This window comes from Nylanderia fulva, unplaced genomic scaffold (genome assembly GCF_048542155.1).
Source record: "Nylanderia fulva isolate GAGA-0341 unplaced genomic scaffold, ASM4854215v1 Scaffold580, whole genome shotgun sequence".
NCBI classification, from domain to species: Eukaryota; Metazoa; Arthropoda; class Insecta; order Hymenoptera; family Formicidae; genus Nylanderia; species Nylanderia fulva.
In genome coordinates, this window is record NW_028190677.1 from 8,642 (window position 1) to 31,150 (window position 22,509).

A 22,509-nucleotide genomic window follows, 5' to 3' on the forward strand; every position below is an offset into this window, starting at 1 on the left:
AAATGGCGAATTAAATTAAATGAATCGAAATCTGTTCATGTTGATTTCACCAATAAAAGGATAGACTACAAACCGGTATATATAAATCATCAGGTAGCTCCTAATTTTTTAATTTTTTCTAATTGTTTTTTATTTTTTATATTTTTTTCTAATTGTTTTTTATTTTTTATTTTCTAATTTTTTTATTATTTTTTTTTATTTATTTTCTAATTTAAACATTATTTTCTAATTTAAACATTAAAACTTTGTTGGCAGCAGTCGGGAGTTTTTTTTTTGTAAAAAATTTTATTATTATTTTCTAATTTTTTTATTTTCTAATTTATTTTTTTTTTATTTTTTATTTTCTAATTTTTTTATTATTTTTTTATTTTCTAATTTTTTTATTATTTTTTTTTTATTTATTTTCTAATTTAAACATTATTTTCTAATTTAAACATTAAAACTTTGTTGGCAGCAGTCGGGAGTTTTTTTTTGTAAAAAATATTATTATTTTCTAATTTTTTTTTTTTCTAATTTATTTAATTAATTATTTCATTCTTTTAAAAGCTGTAAGCGCGAGCGTACTATCTTCATGTATACATAAAATACATTTTACATGATAGCATCGAGCGTTAATAAGTGTCTGCGCAGAAAATCACTGCAGAGATGTCAAATGAAATCAATTTTTGCTTCTTGCAGCAAAATAACACCATGTCACACCGAGATATTTATATTATATTCATGAATGAATAATAACTATTCGATGAATATAATAAATATGAATATATAGTTAATATCATTAATCAATACGAATGTTTGTATATTATAAAATAATTTTTTGATTTCTACTGTATATTCGTATGACTCATGTTATTAGCTGCAATTATTACAAAGTAGCATGATGTTTCTTCTATTCCTCATTCCTGCTTGTGATTATAATCATATATTATGGCCATTGGTGATTCCTCTACTCTTTCTTCAGATAATAAGACGCAACATTGCTGCCAACATGCACATTTAGAGTGCGGCGCAACTATGCTGCCCATATATGTACCGCAAGCTTCCTGCTACTCTTCTTTTTGCTGTTCTTATGCTGTTTCTTCATTCTTTTGTCTCTCTGTTTCTTCATCCTACACATGTAAAAGTTTTTATTATGTAATATATATATTACAATGTATATAATATAATAATAATAATAAAGACACACATACACTCACCATGTGACTGCAATGTTCTATATTCTTTCCAAATATTTTTCTGCTACAATTTTTTTAATTAATATAATATAATATAAATAGAGAGATAAATAAAAAAAATAGCTAGATAGATAGATTGATAGATAGAGAGAGACAGATGACAAAGACAGATGACAACAATATCTTATATCAAATACGTAAACTTGTACGCAGTTATAATTATGGCTTCGACAAATATATTAACTTTCTTATGGCTATATAAGTTTATACATTATGTAATCACAAGTAAGTTTATATATTTGTATAGCCTTAATTATTATTACATATGTGAATAATCTTTTGTAGTAGATAATTGGCTCTGTAAGTTAATATATTTGTCTGCATTGCCATAATTATTGGTGCGTAAGCTAATATCTTTGTATAACTATAAATATATTTGTATACATATTTTTAATTAATTATATAATTATTATATAATATACAAATAAGAGAGAAAATAACTATATACATTTATACAATTATATATGTGGATATTTATAGCAATGTGGCTACGCAGCAAATTTAATAGCAAATAAGTGGCTACGCAGACAAATATAAATTCATATAGCCATGTTATGACTACAACAGATTAATTATATTATTAATTATATTATATATTTTTATTAATTATTAATAACAAGACTTACTCGTTTTCTATTATTAATAATGTTTTCTTCTTCAGATATCTCCAAGCGAGTATCTTCTTCCTACATATAAATAAAGAAACAATAAATAAATAATAATAACAATATCCTAAATAAAGAAAAAAACAATAAATATAAAAGAAGAAACTTACTCCTTTATTTATATCTTCTTGAGATATATCCATAATAATACACTTCACTTAATATTGTTGTTGACAATAACACGCAACAGGTGACAGCTAACCTATCCTATCAGTCCCGCCATTATTACTTCGAGATGTATATACCAATGTCACCAACATTCCCTATCCGGATACTACAACGAATCTCATTGGTGAATCATTTTTCCTCTTAGGTTCACACAGCAGCCAATGAGAGACCGTATTGACGAAATAATACTCATTTTTTACTTTTTATTAATAGAATAAATAACGATAATAATACGCTTTAAACCTTCCTTGATTAATAAGAAACTTATGTTCCAAAGTTGATATAAAACTATGCAGTAGTTATCGAGAATTAAGGTCACGACCGATCCGGGCTCGATGAAACGCATACTCCCTCTCTTTTCGCCAACCTACGGTTGGCAGCAGTCGGGAGAATTAATTAAATATAATTAAGTTAAAATTCCGATTAACACATTTTGCAGTATATCTTTGTCTATTAAAAATATTAGTAATAAGCGGCGAATTATGTTGCACAATTTGAAAGTTATGTAATATAATTTAATAAATATTAATATTAAAACTGATATTTTATTTAAATAATTTTATTGAAATTAAAGAATTTTTAAAAAGTGCGAGGGAAACCTCAGCGACTCACAATTTGGGTTCAGACAGGGGTTAGGCACGAGGGAATCAATAGTAGCAACACACGCCCTGGTGCAAAATTGTTATGACCAGAGGAAGGATGTATGCCTGTGCTTTATAGATTATGAGAAAGCGTTCGACAAAGTTCAACATCATAGGCTTATGAAGGTTCTCAGAAAAACAGATATAGATACAAAGGACATTCAATGTATTGAAAGCTTATATTGGAATCAAAAGGCACGAATCAGGATTGACGGGGAAGAAACCAACGCGGTTGAAATCTACAGAGGGGTCCGACAAGGATGTGTTCTCTCACCCCTTCTGTTTAACCTATACTCTGAGGTTATTTTCCGAGAGGCACTCGAGGATATTGAGAAGGGCATAAAAGTGAATGGAGAATGGCTAAACAATATTCGATACGCAGACAACACAATGGTAATTACAGACAACATGGACGATCTAGAACAACTTCTTGACATAGTAGGACAGCACAGTAAAGACATGGGATTGAACATCAACATTAAGAAAACAAAATTCATGGTTATCACCAGAGAACCGGACAAGTTCAGAAACGCTAGCTTAAAACTAGAAGGCAGACCGATAGAACGAGTAAATAGATTTAAGTACCTGGGAACGTGGATGTGCGAGGATTGGACGTCGGAGATGGAAGTAAAATGCCAAATAGAAATGGCTCGCAAGGCATTCATGAAATTTAAAAAAGTTCTCACCAATACGGACTTCGATCAAAATCTGAGAATGAGATTCATTAGGTGCTACATATGGTCAGTGCTTCTATATGGAATGGAGGGATGGACACTGAAAGTTTCTGAAATGAATAGACGGCATTCGAAATGTGGGTCTACCGCAGAGTCCTAAAGATACCGTGGACGGCGAGAACCATCAATGGAGATGTCTTGAAACGATTGGGCAAGGATCGGGAAATATTGACTACAATAAAAAGGAGGAAAACGGCATACTTGGGCCACATCATGCGTAATACAAAGTATGAGCTGCTACAAAGAATTATACAGGGAAAGATCGAAGGGAAAAGAGGATTAGGACGCAAAAAACTGTCTTGGCTTCGAAATATTAGACAGGACTGCGCACGGTGGAGGAGTTGATCCATGTGGCGAGAGACGAAGAGAGGATGCAGGAAGTGATCGCAAACATCCATTAGTGGATAGGCATACGAAGAAGAAGAAGATTGAAATTAAAATGTTGATTTACACAAGAGAGGAAGGGCGAGAGAGAGAGAGAAAGAGAGAGAGAGAGAGAGAGAGAGAGAAATTGTGTTGTGATTTAATGTGAACTAAAAAATATTAATCAATCACAAATTTTATATAATAACATATTTAATGTAAAAGATATTTAAATATTGAACATATAAGCACATAATTATAATTAGTTGATATATAACTTTAACATATTACTAATTCTTATAGTTATACAAACATGTTTTATATATACATGTATTCATTTATTAATATATTATATTGTAGTGTAATTATTAGTATGTGTAATTATATAATTAATATATAATATGATCTATATAATATATACATAATATATAATATATAATATTATTATTTTATATGTGCCAACACACACACACACCACACATACAACCATATATATATAATGTAGATAATAACGATTTTAATAACACGTATATATATATAAATATGTTGACTGTAAATTTTTATAATATTTAATACATGTGTATGTGTGTGTGCGTATATAAACATATATTTTTATTAATTCACCTAAAAATTAAAAACAAGTCAATTTGTAATTCAAAATTAATAGATAGTGCATTTAACAATTAAATTTATATGTATATATATTTACACATTTTTATTTTTATTTGATATTTAACAATAAAATTTATAGTAATATTATATTTTCTTGTGAACACAGGCAATAATATATAGTTCAATTACATTAAGCAAATTCACAAAAAAATGAAAAGCTTGATGCATGTAGTCATAAAGATTTGTAAATACAGAGGCATCGAATAGTAATACATCTAAATAAATAATAATTTACGCAATAAAATTAATAATACAACATACAATATATAAAAATGGTTAATATGAAGTATATCCACGCGCACAATGCAAAGCTACAATTTTTTTTACTTTCATCAATAAAACATCCTATCAAAATACTTATTCATTTGTCTTTCGAGTTGATTTTTGCGAATTGACATTTTGCTTCCAATTTTATCAGAATTCTCCATTATGAAAGCCTAATATATATAAACAAAGATTTGCACAATGAAATTAATATATACTTTTTATATAATAAACAAAACTAATATAAAATTAATATTCAGTAATTAATAAGATAATTAAAGCAATAAAATAAATAATACATATAATATATAAAAATTATTAATATGAAGTATATCCACACACACAATGCAAAGCTGCAATTTTTTTACATCTACCAATAGAAAATACTATTCAAATACTGTCTTTGTTTTTCGAGTTGATTCTTGCGTAATGATATTTTGCTTCCAATTTTATCAGAATTCTGCATTATGAACACCTAATATATATAAACAAATATATAAACAAATATAAATATTTAGAAATTAATAAGACAAAACAAGATTTTTGCTTTTTTTTTGCTTTCCATAATAATATTTATTAAATTTACCTTTTCTTTTATTTCAGTAATTACGTGTACATTATCCTTCAACCATTCAACGTATTTGTTTATTTTCTAAAATGTATTATTTTTTAACTGTATTATTTTTTTATTAATAAACAACGTTATTATGTAACATTATCAAAATTATTTAATATTAAATAATAATTGTTAATGTCGCATTATTCTCACGATTTGTACACATACATATATAAACATGTAAAATTTTTACCTGAAATAGATTTACGGTATATATGTTATTAATAATAACAGTAAATGCTACAGTTATATCGACATATCTAAAAACGAAAAAACAAATATATATTATAAAAGCACAATACATTTTGGTACCAAATAGGGTTTTTTTCTTTATTTTTTTTTTTTTCTAAAATATGTTTTTTTTAAAATTAAAAAGGAGGAAAACTCTTTCCTTCTAATCTAACAGAAAAATTATTGTTGGTTCCCACGCAATAATCTTTTTCCCCTGTTTTGACCCAAATTTTAAAAAATGTTTTATGATATACCGAACCTTCTCGAATCTGAAAAAAAAACCTTCCCTTTTGGGCCCCATATCCGGGTCCGACGTAAAAAAAAACGTTTTTAAAATCGCCAGACAAATTTTAAAAAAAGGTAAAATTTTTTTCTCTCGTCGTGCTGGAAAATTTTATTTATTCAATCAAACGTTTTTTACAAATTATTAAATAAGAACTTTTTAAACTTAAATCTCTCATAAAAAAAAGTCTATCATAAATTTGGGGAAAATTTGCATAAACAAAAAACATTTTCGCTTTTCAAAAACCTTGACAAATTTTAAGTGGGTTTGGGGAACTAGTGGAAAATATTCCAGATAAGGTTTTGTTTTTTAAGCTTAGGTACAAATTTTGGTTTGCCGTAGACACGCAAAAAGTAAAAAGAATAATATCGTCCTGGGAAAAATAAAATTTAAGATTAACACAGGAACATTCCGATTACTCTGGAAACCCCCGAATTTTGTACTGTTCTCTCAAATTTTTTATGTAAAATTTTTTTTTTTTTGTGATTTTTGACTGGACTTTGCCTGTTTTTTTGCATATTAAAAGCCGTAAAAAAAAGAAAAATCGCGAAAAATTTTTTTTTTAAAGGGAAAAAATAACGCTATTAAATTTACAAAGGGTACCACAGTCTAAATATCTACGACAAAAAATAAAAGGGCTTTTGTCTCCAATAAATCGTCTAAAGTCTTGACTGTTGCAAAACCCACACTATGTTCGTTCTGACATCTTAAAATTAAAAATTTTATTCTTATTTTTACAAGTATGTTTTGCTTCTTTTTTTTATCATTTTGTAATTTTTAGTAAAGAATTTTGGGGTTTTTTTTATTAATAAACTCTGTCTAGGGGTTAAACTAGATCACTTGATAAGGACTAAAAAAGGGGCGAACGTTTAATAAATTATTCGCCATACGGGCGGAGAAAATTTTACCTTTTTTAATTCTGTCTGGCGTTCTCAAAAACAACTTCTTTATTTATTTATCTTTTTAATTTTAAAATGTGCTAATTTTAATTTTCATTATTAAAATTTTAATTAAGTATTTTATTTTTTTTTTTTTAAAAATTCAAAAAATTAAAATTTGTTTTTGCTTTTTTTTGTTTTTTAATTTTTTTTTATTTTAATATGTTTTAAAATTTTTAATTTTAAATTTTTGTTACAAAAAGAAAACTGATTTGACCGAAGACTGATTTTGTAAAAACAATGTAAAAACAAAAAAATTTTTTAAATGTTTAAAAATTTTTTAAAAATTTAAATTTTTTTTTTTGATTTTTTTGTCTTTTGACAGGTTTTTTTTATTCTCGATTTTTCCCGCAATTTCCGGAACAGAAATAGAAATTCTTGATCCCGAGATTTGAAAAAAATCGAGAAATTAAAAAAATTAATTGTGGGTCGCAAAAGGCCGGATATACTGACAATGAGTTTTGATTATTGATTGTCCAAAAACGGGCCGGGCCCCCTTTAAAACGCCTTGTAATTCCCATTAAAAAGCACAAAAAATTATCTATCATTTACTACTATCATTTATCTATATAATAATGCGAATATTTCACAAAACTTTTTTAAAACATTATAGTTATTATAATGAATATCTCAGTTTTTTTAAAGGACTTGAAAAAAATGATAAAGACAAAAAATAATGTCAATTATGTTTTGTAAATAAAGACGAGAAATAAGTCTAAGTCCTTTTCGATTTTCCCAAATTTTTGTTTGTAGGGGAATTTCACCCAAAACCACCCTTTTTTAAAGGGGTAATGATAATTTAAATTTTTTTTAACCGCACACAAAACCATATGATGAGTAAAATTTTTAAAATCAGGAACTTTTCCTGAAAAAAGTTTACGGAAGGCAGTCTTTTAATGTTCGATATATTGTTCGATCTTACTTTTTCGCTCATATCCTAAATTTCGTTTTTTTTATGATAGGACCTTTTTTTCTTTTTCCAAAAATTTCCATTTTTGTAATAAATCAGTATCTGTTATTCTCCCGGCAACATTTCTTTCCAAATATTCACAAACTTTGACGTTTGGGCAAAATTTACACATATTAAAAATAAAAAGGGAAACACAAAAATATGTTAAAATTGTCTGTAATAATTTAATTTTTAAAAAATTAAAATAAATACTAAGAACTAATATAAAATTGCACTTCTATTTTATATTTTATATCTTGTATTTATTTTATAAATAAAAAATATAACATAATTTAAAATCAAATTTAATAATTTTTATTAGCTTTATTGCATTATATGATTAAATTTTAGCAAAGTTTGAAAAAATTATAAAATGGTTAAAAGAAGAAAAAAACAAAAAAAAAGGTTAAAAACAAAAAAACAAAAATAATAAAGAAGATCGTTTTAAACAAAAATAGAGAAGTAGGAAAATAATAAAAGCAGGGGGTTTGATTTTAAAAGCTTTTAAAAAAGATGAAAAAAAAACGTAGCACAAAATGAAAATTAAAAAAAAAAGATTATAAAAATTTAGACGATTAAGGGGAAAAAATAAAAAAATAAAATTTTTTTTTAAAAAAATTCAAATCACAAAAAAAGAAAACAACAGTGTAATTGTATTAAAAAAGTGACAACGATAAAACCACAATTTCATTAGGGAAAAATTTTTCATAGAAAAGTGAAAAAAATTAAAATTAACTAGTAAGATCAGAATAAGGCAATTTTAAACTAAAAAAAATTTTATCTTTTTGGAAGCAAGATGGGTTACAACAATAATAGATTACTGTAGGCTTTTAGGAATAGACACCTTAGAGTTTCTTTTTAATTTCGAGAATTTTTACGTTTCCCCGCTTTCACAGGATAAAAAAAGGTTCTTCCTCTAAAACCTATTATGAAATTTCCCAAATAATGCATCTACATATTTACATACAAAATCCATTTTTTGGGGACATTTAAAAAATTTTTTATTAATTTATTTAAACATGAAGAAGACTTGTTTTAAAATGTTTTTGGGTGTATTAATATTTTTAGTTTTTAATTTTTTTTTTCGGAAATCCTTGTAATTTATCACGATAGTTGACTTTATCAACACTAAAATTTTTATCGTAAATTCACGCGTCTCAAATTTTAATTAAAAAAAAAAAATTAGGAATAAATCAAAAAAACCAAAAAAAAGGGACTTTATAAATTCTTTATTAAACAAATTTATTTTAACATTTAATTTTTTTTTTATATTATTTTTGTATTGAAATTTCTCCCCGTGCTATTTACATATGCAATAAAATTTCCCAAAAATTTTTTTCGGCGAAGGGGTTTGCTACCATATAAAGGGTCCTACGATTTTCTAAAAAAATTTTTAAAATTTAAAATATTGTATTATAAATTATTTACTATAATGTGTTGTGTGGTTACTTGTAAAAATTGATTTAAAAAAAAAAATTTTAAATTTTATAATATATTATATTAAAATTTTAATATTAAGAGTTTAACCCGGGGTCTTTAAAATTAAAATTAAATTTTAACATAATAAGCCCGGGATAAACCCCAAAACGGGGATGACAGTGCTTACCTAACGAAACAAATTTTTTCGTTTTGAATTAAATACCTTTTTGCAAAGGCACCAAATTTACTTGGCAAAAGGGGGGAGATATAAAATTGGGAAAAATTTTCTACAAAAGATTTTTTTTAAATTTCCCTGTATCCCCTATTCCCCCCAAAGAAAAATTGCGAGAGAAAAATAATCCAAAGTCGCAAAATGGGGAAACGAACCCGAACCTTTCGCTTCCGGGGACTCTCTTCCAACGAGCTATTCAATCCTTTCGATTCTATATTTTTTTTTGTTATTTTATTAAAGTTGGTAAATACGCCCTTTTAACCAGCGTGTAAAAATTAAGATTTTTTAAAGGCTCTGTAAAATAAATATAAAATTTTCATATATAAGACGGGAATATTTCTTTAGGGGGGGAAAAGGGGATACATGGAATTTTAAAAACTCTTGTAAATTTTTCCCCAATTTTTTTCTGGGCCCTGTCCAAATAAAATTTGGTGCCTTTTGCACGGTATTAAATTTTAAAAGAAAAAATTTAGTTTCTTTAATACGCCTGTCTCCGCGATTTGGCTCTTTTTGCCTTCTTATTTTTTAATTTAATTTAATTACAGAGCCTAGTTAACTCTTAAAAAAAAAAAAAATTTTCTTATAAAATTGGGCATATGGACCTCTTGATCAAATATTTAAACATTATAGGCGATACCTACAAGAATGATTAAGAAAGGCTAAAAATATAAAAATATTTACTTGTGCTTTGTAGAATTTTGGAGATGTTTTACTAATTTTTTTTTGGCTTCTGGTCTTACATTCGGAGTCGCCGAAAAACATGCCCATCTTGCAGCTTCTTGTCGTAAACATTTTCTAAGGTCGTCACTATCATTAACTTCTTCATATTTGATTCTTTTAAGTACCCTCGTATAATGCTTGGTTTATGTAATTCTAAAAATCGTTAAATATATATTTCTTTATTCATTTTTATAATGTATTTAAAAATTATTAAAATCTCAAAAGATTAAAATAAAGTTGCTAAAAAAATTATAAATGATTTATTAAAGTTTGATCGAACTGGTAAATACAAATCGTATCACGCATAACGTTTTGGCACTTAGGTACGAGCCTTTATCAAGCGGTGCTTTCAAGATGTTAAAGTGAAAGACATGAATTGAGTAATATACTTGATAAGGGCTCGTATCCAAGGGTCGAAACGTTGTGTGTATACGATTTGTAGGGGCCAGTCAGATCGACTTTAATAAATCATTTATAAAAATTATTATATTTTTCTATTATTTATCAATATATTCTTAAAATTCTCTTCTTTAAGACAAACATACATACAAATTTACTTATAGACGCGAGCGTTTATTTATGCAGGTACATCCGTTCAAATATACATACATATATGGAAAAATATGCTTTAATTATGCAAATATTTATAATATTTAAAAGATATAATTAAAGCACATTTGTTTGCGACGTATAATAATATGTATTATTGTTGCGGTATTTTTTTGAATATTTAAATTTTTTGTAATTAATAAGTGTATATGCAAATATCTGAAATATAATACTTTTATTAATACATCAATTAAAATTAATATCAATCAAAATTAATATTTGTCGCTAGTGGTGAAAATAAGCTTAAACGACTTGACTACGACGTAACTAGCAATTTTATTTGATTATTTCACGACGTTTCGACCATTTGGTTGTGGTCCTTTTCAAGTGAAATTTCTACAACATAATGTTACACAATATTTTTTAACATACGAAAACTCATTTAAGTGTTTAAATTAATAAAATAAGTATAAATATTATAAACATACCATCAATTAAACCGAGGTTAACATAACATCACACCGGTGTTATTTGAAATCGAAAGTTAAACGTTAAAAGACGAACACGTCCCATCGTTATGATGTTAAAAGTTAAAAATTAAAGAGGAACACGTCCCATCGTTATGATGTTTCGTCAACGACTAAACTTGAAACGCGCCACTAAACAATCTTTTTATTTTGTCGTAAATGTTTGTCAAATTCTCGGTGTCTTTCTGTAGGTTAACTGTATTGTCATGCTTCTTTATGAAGAACATTTCAGCAATCTCTCTCTTTCTTACATGTTTCTCGTTATGTAAAATTGTCGGTGATTTCCAATCAAAGTTATGCCCAAAATCACATCTGTGTTTGCTCAAAACCGAATGATTAGACTCATGTAATTAATATTGCTGGCATGTTCCTTCACTCTAGTGCATAAATGTCCTTTTTGTTTGTGTCCAATGTATGATGCATTAACAATTTTCACAGTTATCTTGTAAACTACATTCGTTTTAATATCATTATTATTAAATCTTTACCTCGTTTTATCAGCCTATTCAACTTTTTGGCAACTCATAAACGACATTTATGGTAGCACTATTAAGTGATCTTTTAATACTGTCGCTAACGTCTTTAAACGTATGGGAGTGGAATTACATAATTCTTATCTTGAGCCGAATTCACATTAACGTTATTATCTAAATCATTACTCAAACTGTCGTGATTATCCGCATTGTGACCGTTACCATTCCTGTTGTTATTCAGTACAATTAATTCTTTTATTTACATACTTATTAATAATATGATCCGAAAACAATTATTAATTAAAATGTTCTTTACAATCTCAATATTCGTATTATGAAATGTTCGTTAGAAAGCAAAATTGCATGGTCTACTAAATTGTAATCGTATTAATTTTGTACTTAATAGGATGACTCGAAAGAAAATTGATGTATCTGCCAGAACATGTAGGTGTTTTCTAAACCAATAGTTGTCAATTTATTCCCATTGCGGAGTAACTGTAGAATTTAAAAAATTAATAGAAGAATTGGTCTCTATTTCATTGTGTGAATTTAAACGTTTATGATAATTATTAAATGTACTTAAAATTTCATTTATTTTAGAGCTAGGTAAAATAAAACAAAAATGTCGTCCACATATCTATAAAAAGTCTGAACTTAAAACTTAAGAATGTAAACAATTTGTTTCCAAGTCATCCATTACTAAGTCAGCTAGTATCGGTGATAGAGGGGATCCCATAGGGCTTCCATAAATTTGTTCATAATACTGCTCATTAAATTGAAAACTAGTTGAAGTAAGTATTACATCAACAGCGTATAGGAACTGTTGCAAATTAAATTTAGTTTTTAGATTTATGTCACTCCAACGACTTTCAATTGCAGAAAAAACTAAATCTTTTGGAATATTGTAAACAACGAACAAACATCTAAGGAAAATCATTACGTCATCGTCATTAACCCTTGTATTTTTAATAGTATTCACAAAAGTCCAAACATCCTTAACATTAAATCCGGTTTCTCTAACAGACTTAACTAATACTCATGAATGTAAACTGGCAATATTATAAAAGGGACTGCCTAACGATGACACAATGATTCTCAATGGGATACCGCTCTTATGGCTCTTCGGGAGTCCATAACACCGTGGTAATAATTACCATTGTGCAATTCAGAAGAATTTATATGTTTGATCATCAAGGATCTCATTATTATGCCATGACTTTACTAACGTATGAAGTTTGTGTCGTCAGACGTGTAATCGGATTTTTATTTAATTTTATGTATGTCATCGAATCACTTAACAATATATTCCATATTAGTCACATAATCATTCTATTCATAACCACTTGTCACTTGTCCTTTGTCAGCTTTGGTAACAATTAAATCTTTATTATTCTGTAAATATTTATTAGAAACGTCGTGAATAATCAAATAAAATTGCTAGTTACGTCGTAGTTAATTCGTTTAACTTTTATTAATATTTATTAAAATTTACCTTAAGACGTCCACATTTTATCTTCCAGCATAGCTACAGAAAAAAGTGCTAAATATGTATTCCAGAGCTTTCAAAAACATAGTAATCACCATGCTATATAATCTTCTTCTCGAATAGCAAATAACGAATATTAATATCTGCGAATACAAGGAATTTGGAGTTGTTCCTGCTATCATTAAATTGAAATGCATCATCGATAATTTGGGCACGATTAAGAAGCATGAAATTTTCGTGTAATTATACTGATTTTAAATAACTTGAAATTCTTCGCCAATTCTCTCATCATAGTTAACGCGATAATATCCTGTCGAATAGTATATAAATCTTATAAATATTCATTATTTAAATACTTTTATCAAACATTTTAGTTTTATACTTTTGTTTATATAAATTATAACTTTAAAAATCAGAAAAATTTAATACATATAAATAAATGCAAATACATATAGAAAATTAATTAAAATAATAAATAAAGCTGTGCAAAATAGTGTTATATATATATTATATATATTATGTATTTTGAATTACTTTGCCAATTCTCATCATCATAGTTAACGCGATAATATCCTGTCACATAGAAAATAAATTTTATCAATTTTTATTGTTTTGAATAATTTTATCAGAATATATTTTCAAATATTTTTGTTTCATAATTTTGTTTATATAAATTATAAATAAAAAAACGTACCAAAAATTGAATATAAATAAAATGATAATATATATAGAAATTAATTATAAAAATGTCATTTTAATACTTCAATAGTGGAAAAAATGAAACTATGCAAGATATTGTTGCATATCATAAAATGAAATTATTTTAGAAATATAATTATCTTTTTAATAATTTTGATATTATTTATAGAAAACATCTACGTACATTTTAAATATAATATTATGGACATAATAATGCAGAATATGACAAAAAGCATTGTAAAACTATAACAGTTATTTAATGAATATTTCAGATTTTTATAGGACAATGAATAAAAGATTAAAAATATAAAACAATATCAATAGTGTGTGTAAAATAAAAACGAGAAATATGTCATAATAAATCCATTGGTCGATATTTACCAATTTGTGTATATTGAATATCATCCAACCATCCTCTTTAAATGGTAATGATAATTTTAAATTCTTTGACACGCATACCATATGATGAGTAAAATTGTTAAAATCGAGAGATGCTTCCGTAGTAAAAGTTACAGGAATGCAGCCAATTTTTAATGTGTTGATATATTGTATCGATACATTTACTTCGCTCATTATCTCTCTATTATGATATGTTCGTACTGCTTTAATCACGGGACAATGATATTCCAAAGCCCAATCTTCCATTCTTGTCAGTTGTTGAGTAATATTTGGATTTTTTAAAGCAATATGTTTCGTAAGCTCCACAAAGCCTTCATCATGTGATTCGCTAAATTCACGCAGCATAAAATATATATAAAAAAACATTACAAATATGTTAAAGTTGTCTGTAAAATATTAATATTATGAAAGACTTTAACAAATATTAAGAAGCAAATTATAAAATTGCACTTTTATATATATATTTATATATCTTATATTTATATTCTAATAATAAATAATATAACACAATTTAAATGAAATTTAATAATTTTATTAATTTTTTAGGTATTTTTAGCATTAATACGGATTATATTTGAGCAAAGTATTGAAAGAGTATAAAATGATTAAAAGAAAAAACCAAATATAAAAAAATAACCAAATAAAAATAGAACAAATAAGAAATTGAAAACAAAAAAAAATAAGAAAAATAATGTAAAGGCTCGATTTACGAGATAAGGAATAGAAATAAAAAAGTAATTGAGAAGTGATATAAATGTTACATATTTAAAAACCTGTTAAATAAGATTAGAAAATAAATGTAGCACATAATCCAATTAAAAAAAAAGATATAAGAATTATAGACAATATAATGAAATATAGGAGATAAATAAAAAGAATAAAAATTATTTCAAAAATTACTTTAAAAATAACAAATTTATGTTGTGTACAATTTTATCTTTTTGATATTATATTTTATATTGTATTACTCACGTGTCATATGCATATGTGCTTATGCTTTCCTGAAACATTTCTTCTGTGAGGATGTGTTGCATCATCCGTAGTATAAAAGGTACTACAATTTACATCAAAATTATGAAAATTAAATATATTACAAATATATATTTATTTTGATGGTTACTTGAAAATATAACGATTTTTTAAAGGAAAATTATATTGTATATGTATACAAGGTAGTAATCGCGTAAGAGTGAAATGTTTTTTACTGCCGCACCGTTCATCATTTTATTTATAAGCAAATTTTTAAAAAACTATTTAATTAATTTCCTGTACCTACATATGTGCAGGTATAAACCGGACACTGTGTGTGTGCGTGAGCGTGTGCGTGCGTGCGCGCGCGCGTGGTGTGTGTAAACGCGTGCCCGCGTATGTTTGTGTATGTACTTTTATAAAATAATATTTAATTAAAATTCAGATAAAAAATTAATTATCTTCCAACTTAACACATATTTTATAATATTAATAGTTAATATTATGTCATACCGCGGACTATTTTATTATATTATGTTATACCTCTGATAGATTGGCGAATTTTCAATAAACTGTCATCTTGTGAAGTAGAAGGCCACATATGATTACCATCCAAATTAAAAGAGTAATGTTGATTTTGAACAACAAATAAATTCATTATTCGATAATCTGGATAAGCCTATAGAAAAAAATAATTAATTTATCGATATAACCGTTCTGAAAATACTTGTATCTTGTATTAAATTTGAATACTAATATTATTAACGTTACTTCATAATTAAAACAAAACACATTCTCATTAAAAAATATAATAATAAAATCTAAATTTTGTATTAATATAATTAGCAAAATTACATATTTTTTAATTATATTGTTTCATGATATTATATTGCAGACTTCTTTTTATCAAATTTTTTAAATAAATCTCATGTGTACTAGTTTCTGATTAATTTATTTTATTTTAAATTTCATAAAAAATTAAAATATCTAATAAAGTGTTAAAAAATAAAAATTTTTAATAAATTAAATTATAAATATATGTGTGTAAATATGTGAGAAAAAGTATTTTTTTAAAAACAATTGATTATTTTATATAATGCTAAATGTTTTTAAGACAAAGGATGCATATAGATTTTTTAAAAAGGGTTTTGATTTAAGAAAATCTTGCAATAAGAATACTTAAGTATTGTATCGTTTGCGAGAAGGTGGGAGCGAGATTGCGTTGATAATATTTAGAATAACCTTATTGACAGTATACGTTGCAAGCAATGTAGTAAGACCTATTTTAAGCCAAAAATCCGATAGTAATGGATTGTTCATCATGTTATTAACCATTGCTGTGTCACTTTACGTCCTACTAATTGAGCTACTTCGATTTTCTGAGCAATAGGATATAAATTTTTATCGTAGATGATATCTGTTTCCCTGAAAGTTATATTTAAAATGTTAAGATTGAGAACTTTTATAGAAAATACAACTTTACTTTTTGTTACAATATTTTAAGTTAATTGTTAGATGTACGATCTACAAACTCATGGGTACAATTTAGCAAATTCAGTATTGTAAATCGTACCAAATAATAATTTTTTTTATTTTCTAATTTACAATATGAAACAACGATAAATTTCTATTTATGTGTATATCGTTTGACAAAGAACAATAGTTTGAAATAAATAAAAAAAATGTCATTTCTTTTTATAGCTTTATTGCAGTTTTAACATCTTTCTTTAGAGGGGTAACGATTTAGCATACTTACTTCTACCCTTTATATTATACTTATTAAAATAGTAAACTTTAACTTTGTAATAATATGAATAAACTTTAATTCTACTAAAATTAATTGTTTTTCGCAATTCCTTATACTTTTTGAACGTTTACAGAAACAAAAGATATACATGTTTTTCAAATTTTATAATTGTGCATATAAATATAATTTTATTTTAATGCTAATTTGAAGCACCTGTTCTCACCTATAAAGAACAAGTCCGAAAACTATTATGCCTTTGTCATGGAAATTTGGAATTGCGACATAATCCACCTTCGATTCCAATATGGAGAAAGCTCTCCAATCATATTCAAGAAACCTCGTGATACGTATAGTTACATTTTTTGCAAATTCTATAAATCGAGATTCGTTTCTGCACCACATGTGAATGATTTCAATTTTGGTCTTAAGTGGGAATAGGTAATTAGACACAATTATTGTTGCAAGATAAGGCAGCATTACAGGTGTGGTATGGAAGTGTATCCATAACAAATTATCCGCATGTTCTTCCGTATTTCGCAATAGCATATTTGACAAAGCCGTGCATTGCTTACATTCTATAGAAATGTTAAAAGTTGCTTCTAACAATAAATCCTGTTGATCCTCACATGGAAACGATTGTTGAGCGCTTATTATCTGGAAATGCGGAGTAGCTATCCAACTACATTTCAAAGAACATAAATTAATAAAACTTTTTTTGACAAACATTAAGATATTGAGAATTAAAAACTGTATATATGTTATATGCGTCAATGCAAATTATTTTATGACTTTATTATATATTATTATAATAATAAATGTAAAGATTGTTTGCCTTCAGATTTAAATTTTGCGATATATAATAATTTTTGGGGCATTTAATACATAAATAGTATATTAATTACAATTTCTTATGTAATTGCATATTGTACTCTTTTTATTAATATATTGTATTCTTATATATTAATTGACATTAATTATTTACTTACGCAGTTTTTTTAAACGTCGAATATTATGGATTCTTTATCAACAGTTGTTTTAATGTCGAATATTCTGAAGCCTTTATCAGCAGTACCCAAATATTTATATATAATATGTAATTTCCTGGTGATAACTCATCCATAAAGGAAATATCAATTGTGTCTTTTTAATATTATATGTCGATTTATAAATAGTATCATTTTCATGATTTTTTTTCCAAATTTGTAAATAAAACTATATTTTAATACATAATTGTTTTGAATGTAAATATATGTTGTTGCATTTTTTTTCGAAACGAATATGCTGATATTATATTCCCCATAGAAAATATTTCCTTCAATAAATGTTGAAAGCATGATATCGTAATGCATTGGTATTACATATTTTGATGGTTTATAGCATAAAGATTCATTACGAGTGAAAGCCGTCGCAGCGATAAAATTAATCCGCTACTTAATAATAGTTTTAAAAATATCATCATGTCGGAGAAAGGGAATATTTATTTAGATCTGTAAAACACTCTGAACAAAAGATAAATAATAAAATTAAATATAGCTTAGATGTCCTCTTTAAACAATTCTTGTATATAAATAAGAAAATAAATACAAAAAGTATTAATATTATTAACTGAAAATCCTAACTAGTAAAATATTATATGGTGAGGAAACAAAGTGTAAATTTCCATTTGCACAATTTTATAAATGAAATTATATATATATATATATGTATTTCAGTGTCGCACATATTTTAATTAACAGCAATATAAAAATATTAAAATTACAATATATTTTATATTATCTTTAAATAATTAATTTCATTGTCAAAAAATTATTTATATACATTTAAAATTTACCGAATATTATTTAGAACATAAAAAATTATAGTATATAAGTATTAGTTGTCTGAAGCAAATTACTTTTATAAACACAAGAGCCATTACTTCTACATACATATATACCTGTGTTTACATTCAAAATAATAAGAAGAGAAGTAGAAATAAGAAATACTGAGCAGCGGCGAGAGAAAGAGAGAGATAGAGTATATACATGTTTATTATTATGTTTGATTTCTTTTTTATTTCTTCTCTTAAACTGTGTATTATAAACACTAAACGAACATTCACCAAGAATTAAGCTAACATAAATTTAATTTTATATTATATCAATTATAAACTTAATAATTATATACATAATACATATATATAAGATGTCCCAAAACTTGCAATATACCTTTTACAATCAGATATTGAGATCATTTGAAAACGATTTTTCCTCAGCAAGAATGTCAAAATATCAATAAATTTCAAGTTATAAGCGATTGAAAAAAAATGGTTTTCGCTAACCAAGTTCTTTGGAAATAAAATATTAACAAAATCACATTCATCAATGAATTTCAAATAGAGTTCATTCTTATTAGAATTTCAATTTAATTACAAAGATACATGATGACAAATTTGGGAACATGCAAATAATGATAGTTTCCTTCCGCATTTTCGCGGAGGAAAAATTGACTCCAAATGATTTCAAAAGTCTACTATTAACTGGTTTACTACTCTTTCTGGTACATTCTATATATATAATGAGATTTTTTCAGATATTTTAAATATAAATTAAAAACCTCAAAATAGATGCGTTAACAATTGCTTAAAATTTACAATATTATGGATTTCTACATTCGATTGACAATTAGTATGTTTCATCATTTTATACTATAATTTTAAATTAATAAATATAATTATTCAAATTTGTATAATTAACGATTCAACTACTTATTATAATTTTTTTAGATTAAGTATTAAAGCTATAATCTTTATCAATGTTTATTGAATCAAATCTTTGTAAGCCAGATAATATTTGTGCGTTTTATATCAAAGATTTTACGTCAAAAATTTTACGTAAATTACTTAGTATTTCGTCTACTTCTAACTTATATGATTAATAGAATACTACTTATCTTTATGTGTTGTATTTATAATTATTTTTTCACTTAAAAATAATTCGTTCATATTTTTTATAATATATCGTTGTTACAGTTATTTTACTCAATGTCGCACAATTTAAAAATTATTTTAAATATTAAAATACACACAGATATTTTTTTATAAAAAAATAAAAAGAACGACAAATTTTAGAAAGCAGAATTTTAATAATCAAATAATGAAAGGATAATTAAAAGTGTCTGTTATAATATTTATTATATGTTATGTAATTGTAGTAATTTTAAATTTCAGAAATAATTTATTGGATATTAAACTTTTGTGGTTCAAGATTATTTTAACGTTACAATCGTAAAATATAATATTGATATTATTTGAAATTATCTCTGTATTAAAATTTAAAAATAAAAAAACTATTTTATTTATGTTTAAATGTTGGAAATTCTTTAAAATTCCGTTATACTACATGATTAAATGTCTGTATAATTAAATCTTTTTATATTTGTAGACAATATGTTTTTATATGTTTAACTTAGTTTGACTTACCCAATATTTTGAAACAGAATGTTAAATGCAAAAGTATATTGATATATTTTTTTTTGTTTTACGGCAACAAATTAATGCTTTAGCAGTATGCAATGTTGGAAGAATATATAAAATGTTCACACACACTTTGTTACAATCGTTATATCTACCACGATACGGTTCGACAGACCACAAAAGACTGACTGAGTCTCTCTATATATGTATAAATATGATAGGTCAACAAAACTTCTGAGGTCGTTATATATATATATATATATATATATATATATATATATATATATACAGGGTGTCCGGTAACTAACGGACCAACGATTACAAATGGATTCTTTGGTCAATTTGGGAACGATTTTTTCTCAGCAAAAATGTCGAAAAAGGTCATCATTTTTTACAACTTTCCAATATTTGTCATTATGTATCTTTATAACTAAGCCTCAAATTAAGATTTTATTGTAGTAAACTTTATTGAAATTAACTGAAGAATGTAATTATGTTAGACTTTTAACTCCAAAACGTTTAATTTTCAAAAGACCCATTTTTTTCAATCGCTTATAACTCGAAAATTATTGACTTCTCAACATTTTTGCTAAGGAAAAATCGTCTCCAATTTGGCCAGAGAATCTGCTCTTAATCATTGGTCCGTTAGTTACCGGACACCCTGTATATATGTATATATTTGTGTGTATGTCAGCATTTGTGTTTAATAGTTGTCTTAATTAAACATATTCAAATTTTGTGCAATTAATCATATAAATTATGCACCATTTATAAATTTATATCATTTATTCCGAAAAACATGAAACCAATCTTTCTAGCTCTCTGTATCTAATAGTAAAATTAAAGAAACAAAATGCCGCATTTTTAAGCGCTAAAATTTTTACAATTAGCGGATAGAAGCAAGTATTGTAATTGTTGAGTAAGTATGTAATACATTTAGAATAACAAAAAAGTGCCGTTACTTTTAGGAGCTCATTCAACCTTTTAATATGTAATTAAAAAATTTTCGGTAGTGGAAATACGCGCTGATAAATAATCGGCAATGTTCTTGCGCGATATTTGCGATTTCTTCGCCGAATGTTCAGTGAAAGATAAAATATAGTGAAGTGTTGGGGTCAATTCTGGAATAAGTGAAATATAAAATATAGTGAAGTGACCAATTTTGGAATATAAAATATAGTAAAATTCGAAAATATCAGTGGCTTCTGAGTGCGTCGCGAGGACGCCATCGTCGTTCGAGAAGCCTCTGATAAGAGGGCCTTGAATAAAGTGGTGACGTGAAAACGGAGCATCGGTTTTATTCCCGCGTGAATAAACGCTCCTATATTCTCGCGTATCGAAACGCGTCGAAAACGTGTTACTTAAAACCCGGGCGTCGCCACATGTCGCAGACGAAAAAAAAGTAACGCGAATGTTTTAAAGTGTTTTTACGAGGATATAGTTCCCGGACGCAGAGGTTGGTCTCCTACAGAAAATGGATATGGTACCGAGGAAGAATCCGGAGTACACCGAGACAGAAGAAGAACAATCGTGGAAATGTGAATCAAATTATTTATTTCATTATTTATATTGATAAAGCGAATAGAAATATAAGTATTGATTGAATTTCGTGTCAGAATAAACTCGATATAGCACGTTGCAGTCGCTTTTAGGCATTGAATAGTATATTAGCTAACAAGTGCGGGTGATAAATCGGCTGTGGAAGTTTGGAGCACGAGGCGAAGCCGAGTATGACAATCCGCACGATCGGCCGATTTATGACCCGCACATGTTGGCTAACGATATTTTGTATGACCGGTGCGTGGAAAGGGAGCCCTTTCTAAAATCCCATCATGTGCATATAAAGGGCGACTTTTTGCGCGCCGGTTGCACAAAATAAGTAAATACCATTTTTAAAAAATAAGTAAAATACCATTTCTTCGAGTTAAATATATCACATTAAACAAACTTTAAATATAATCAGGTTAGTAAACATAAGAATATATCCGTATATCTTTTTTGTTTTATTGTCATTACATATGTATTTACAATATTGATATCACCTTTTTGCGTCTAGAATTAAATTGGAATTGAAAT

At 26.3% G+C, this 22,509-nt stretch overlaps 2 protein-coding genes and 2 long non-coding RNA genes across 5 annotated transcripts; all 4 read right to left on the bottom strand.

Annotated features, from left to right (window-relative positions):
- Positions 1-452: 452 nt before the first annotated feature.
- Positions 453-2,398, bottom strand: LOC146720936 (uncharacterized). 2 transcript variants are annotated; one of them, XR_014925842.1, is made up of 4 exons: positions 2,011-2,398; positions 1,862-1,921; positions 1,197-1,239; positions 453-1,109 (listed from the first exon to the last, which is right to left on the bottom strand). It is a non-coding gene; the product is annotated as an uncharacterized LOC146720936 (long non-coding RNA). The 2 variants fall into 2 exon arrangements; XR_014925841.1 differs by having other exon boundaries at positions 1,191-1,239.
- Positions 2,399-4,741: 2,343 nt separating this feature from the next.
- LOC146720937 (uncharacterized) lies at positions 4,742-5,613 on the bottom strand. Its single transcript, XR_014925843.1, has 3 exons — positions 5,552-5,613; positions 5,329-5,394; positions 4,742-5,217 (listed from the first exon to the last, which is right to left on the bottom strand). It is a non-coding gene; the product is annotated as an uncharacterized LOC146720937 (long non-coding RNA).
- Positions 5,614-13,008: 7,395 nt separating this feature from the next.
- LOC146720938 (uncharacterized) lies at positions 13,009-16,526 on the bottom strand. The gene is made up of 5 exons (XM_085487621.1): positions 16,475-16,526; positions 15,776-15,911; positions 15,236-15,317; positions 14,246-14,591; positions 13,009-13,071 (listed from the first exon to the last, which is right to left on the bottom strand). The coding sequence occupies exons 2-5, from the start codon at positions 15,888-15,890 to the stop codon at positions 13,009-13,011; spliced, it is 606 nt and encodes a 201-aa protein (XP_085343747.1). The 5' UTR covers positions 15,891-15,911; positions 16,475-16,526.
- Positions 16,527-16,551: 25 nt separating this feature from the next.
- Positions 16,552-20,610, bottom strand: LOC146720939 (aminopeptidase N-like). The gene is made up of 3 exons (XM_085487622.1): positions 20,440-20,610; positions 17,203-17,658; positions 16,552-16,657 (listed from the first exon to the last, which is right to left on the bottom strand). The coding sequence occupies exons 2-3, from the start codon at positions 17,523-17,525 to the stop codon at positions 16,552-16,554; spliced, it is 429 nt and encodes a 142-aa protein (XP_085343748.1). The 5' UTR covers positions 17,526-17,658; positions 20,440-20,610.
- Positions 20,611-22,509: the final 1,899 nt, after the last annotated feature.

Excerpts from the sequence above, each read along its gene's own strand:
- LOC146720939 (XM_085487622.1), bottom strand. The coding sequence starts at position 17,525 with ATGCTATTGCGAAATACGGAAGAACATGCGGATAATTTGTTATGGATA. Across the intron at positions 16,658-17,202 it reads TTCGGACTTGTTCTTTATAG|GGAAACAGATATCATCTACG; the intron begins GTGAGAACAGGT and ends TATAACTTTCAG.
- LOC146720938 (XM_085487621.1), bottom strand. The coding sequence starts at position 15,890 with ATGAATTTATTTGTTGTTCAAAATCAACATTACTCTTTTAATTTGGAT. Across the intron at positions 15,318-15,775 it reads AATTCGCCAATCTATCAGAG|TACCTTTTATACTACGGATG; the intron begins GTATAACATAAT and ends TGTAAATTGTAG. Across the intron at positions 13,072-14,245 it reads TATTCAATATACACAAATTG|AATAATAAAGATTTAATTGT; the intron begins GTAAATATCGAC and ends AAATATTTACAG.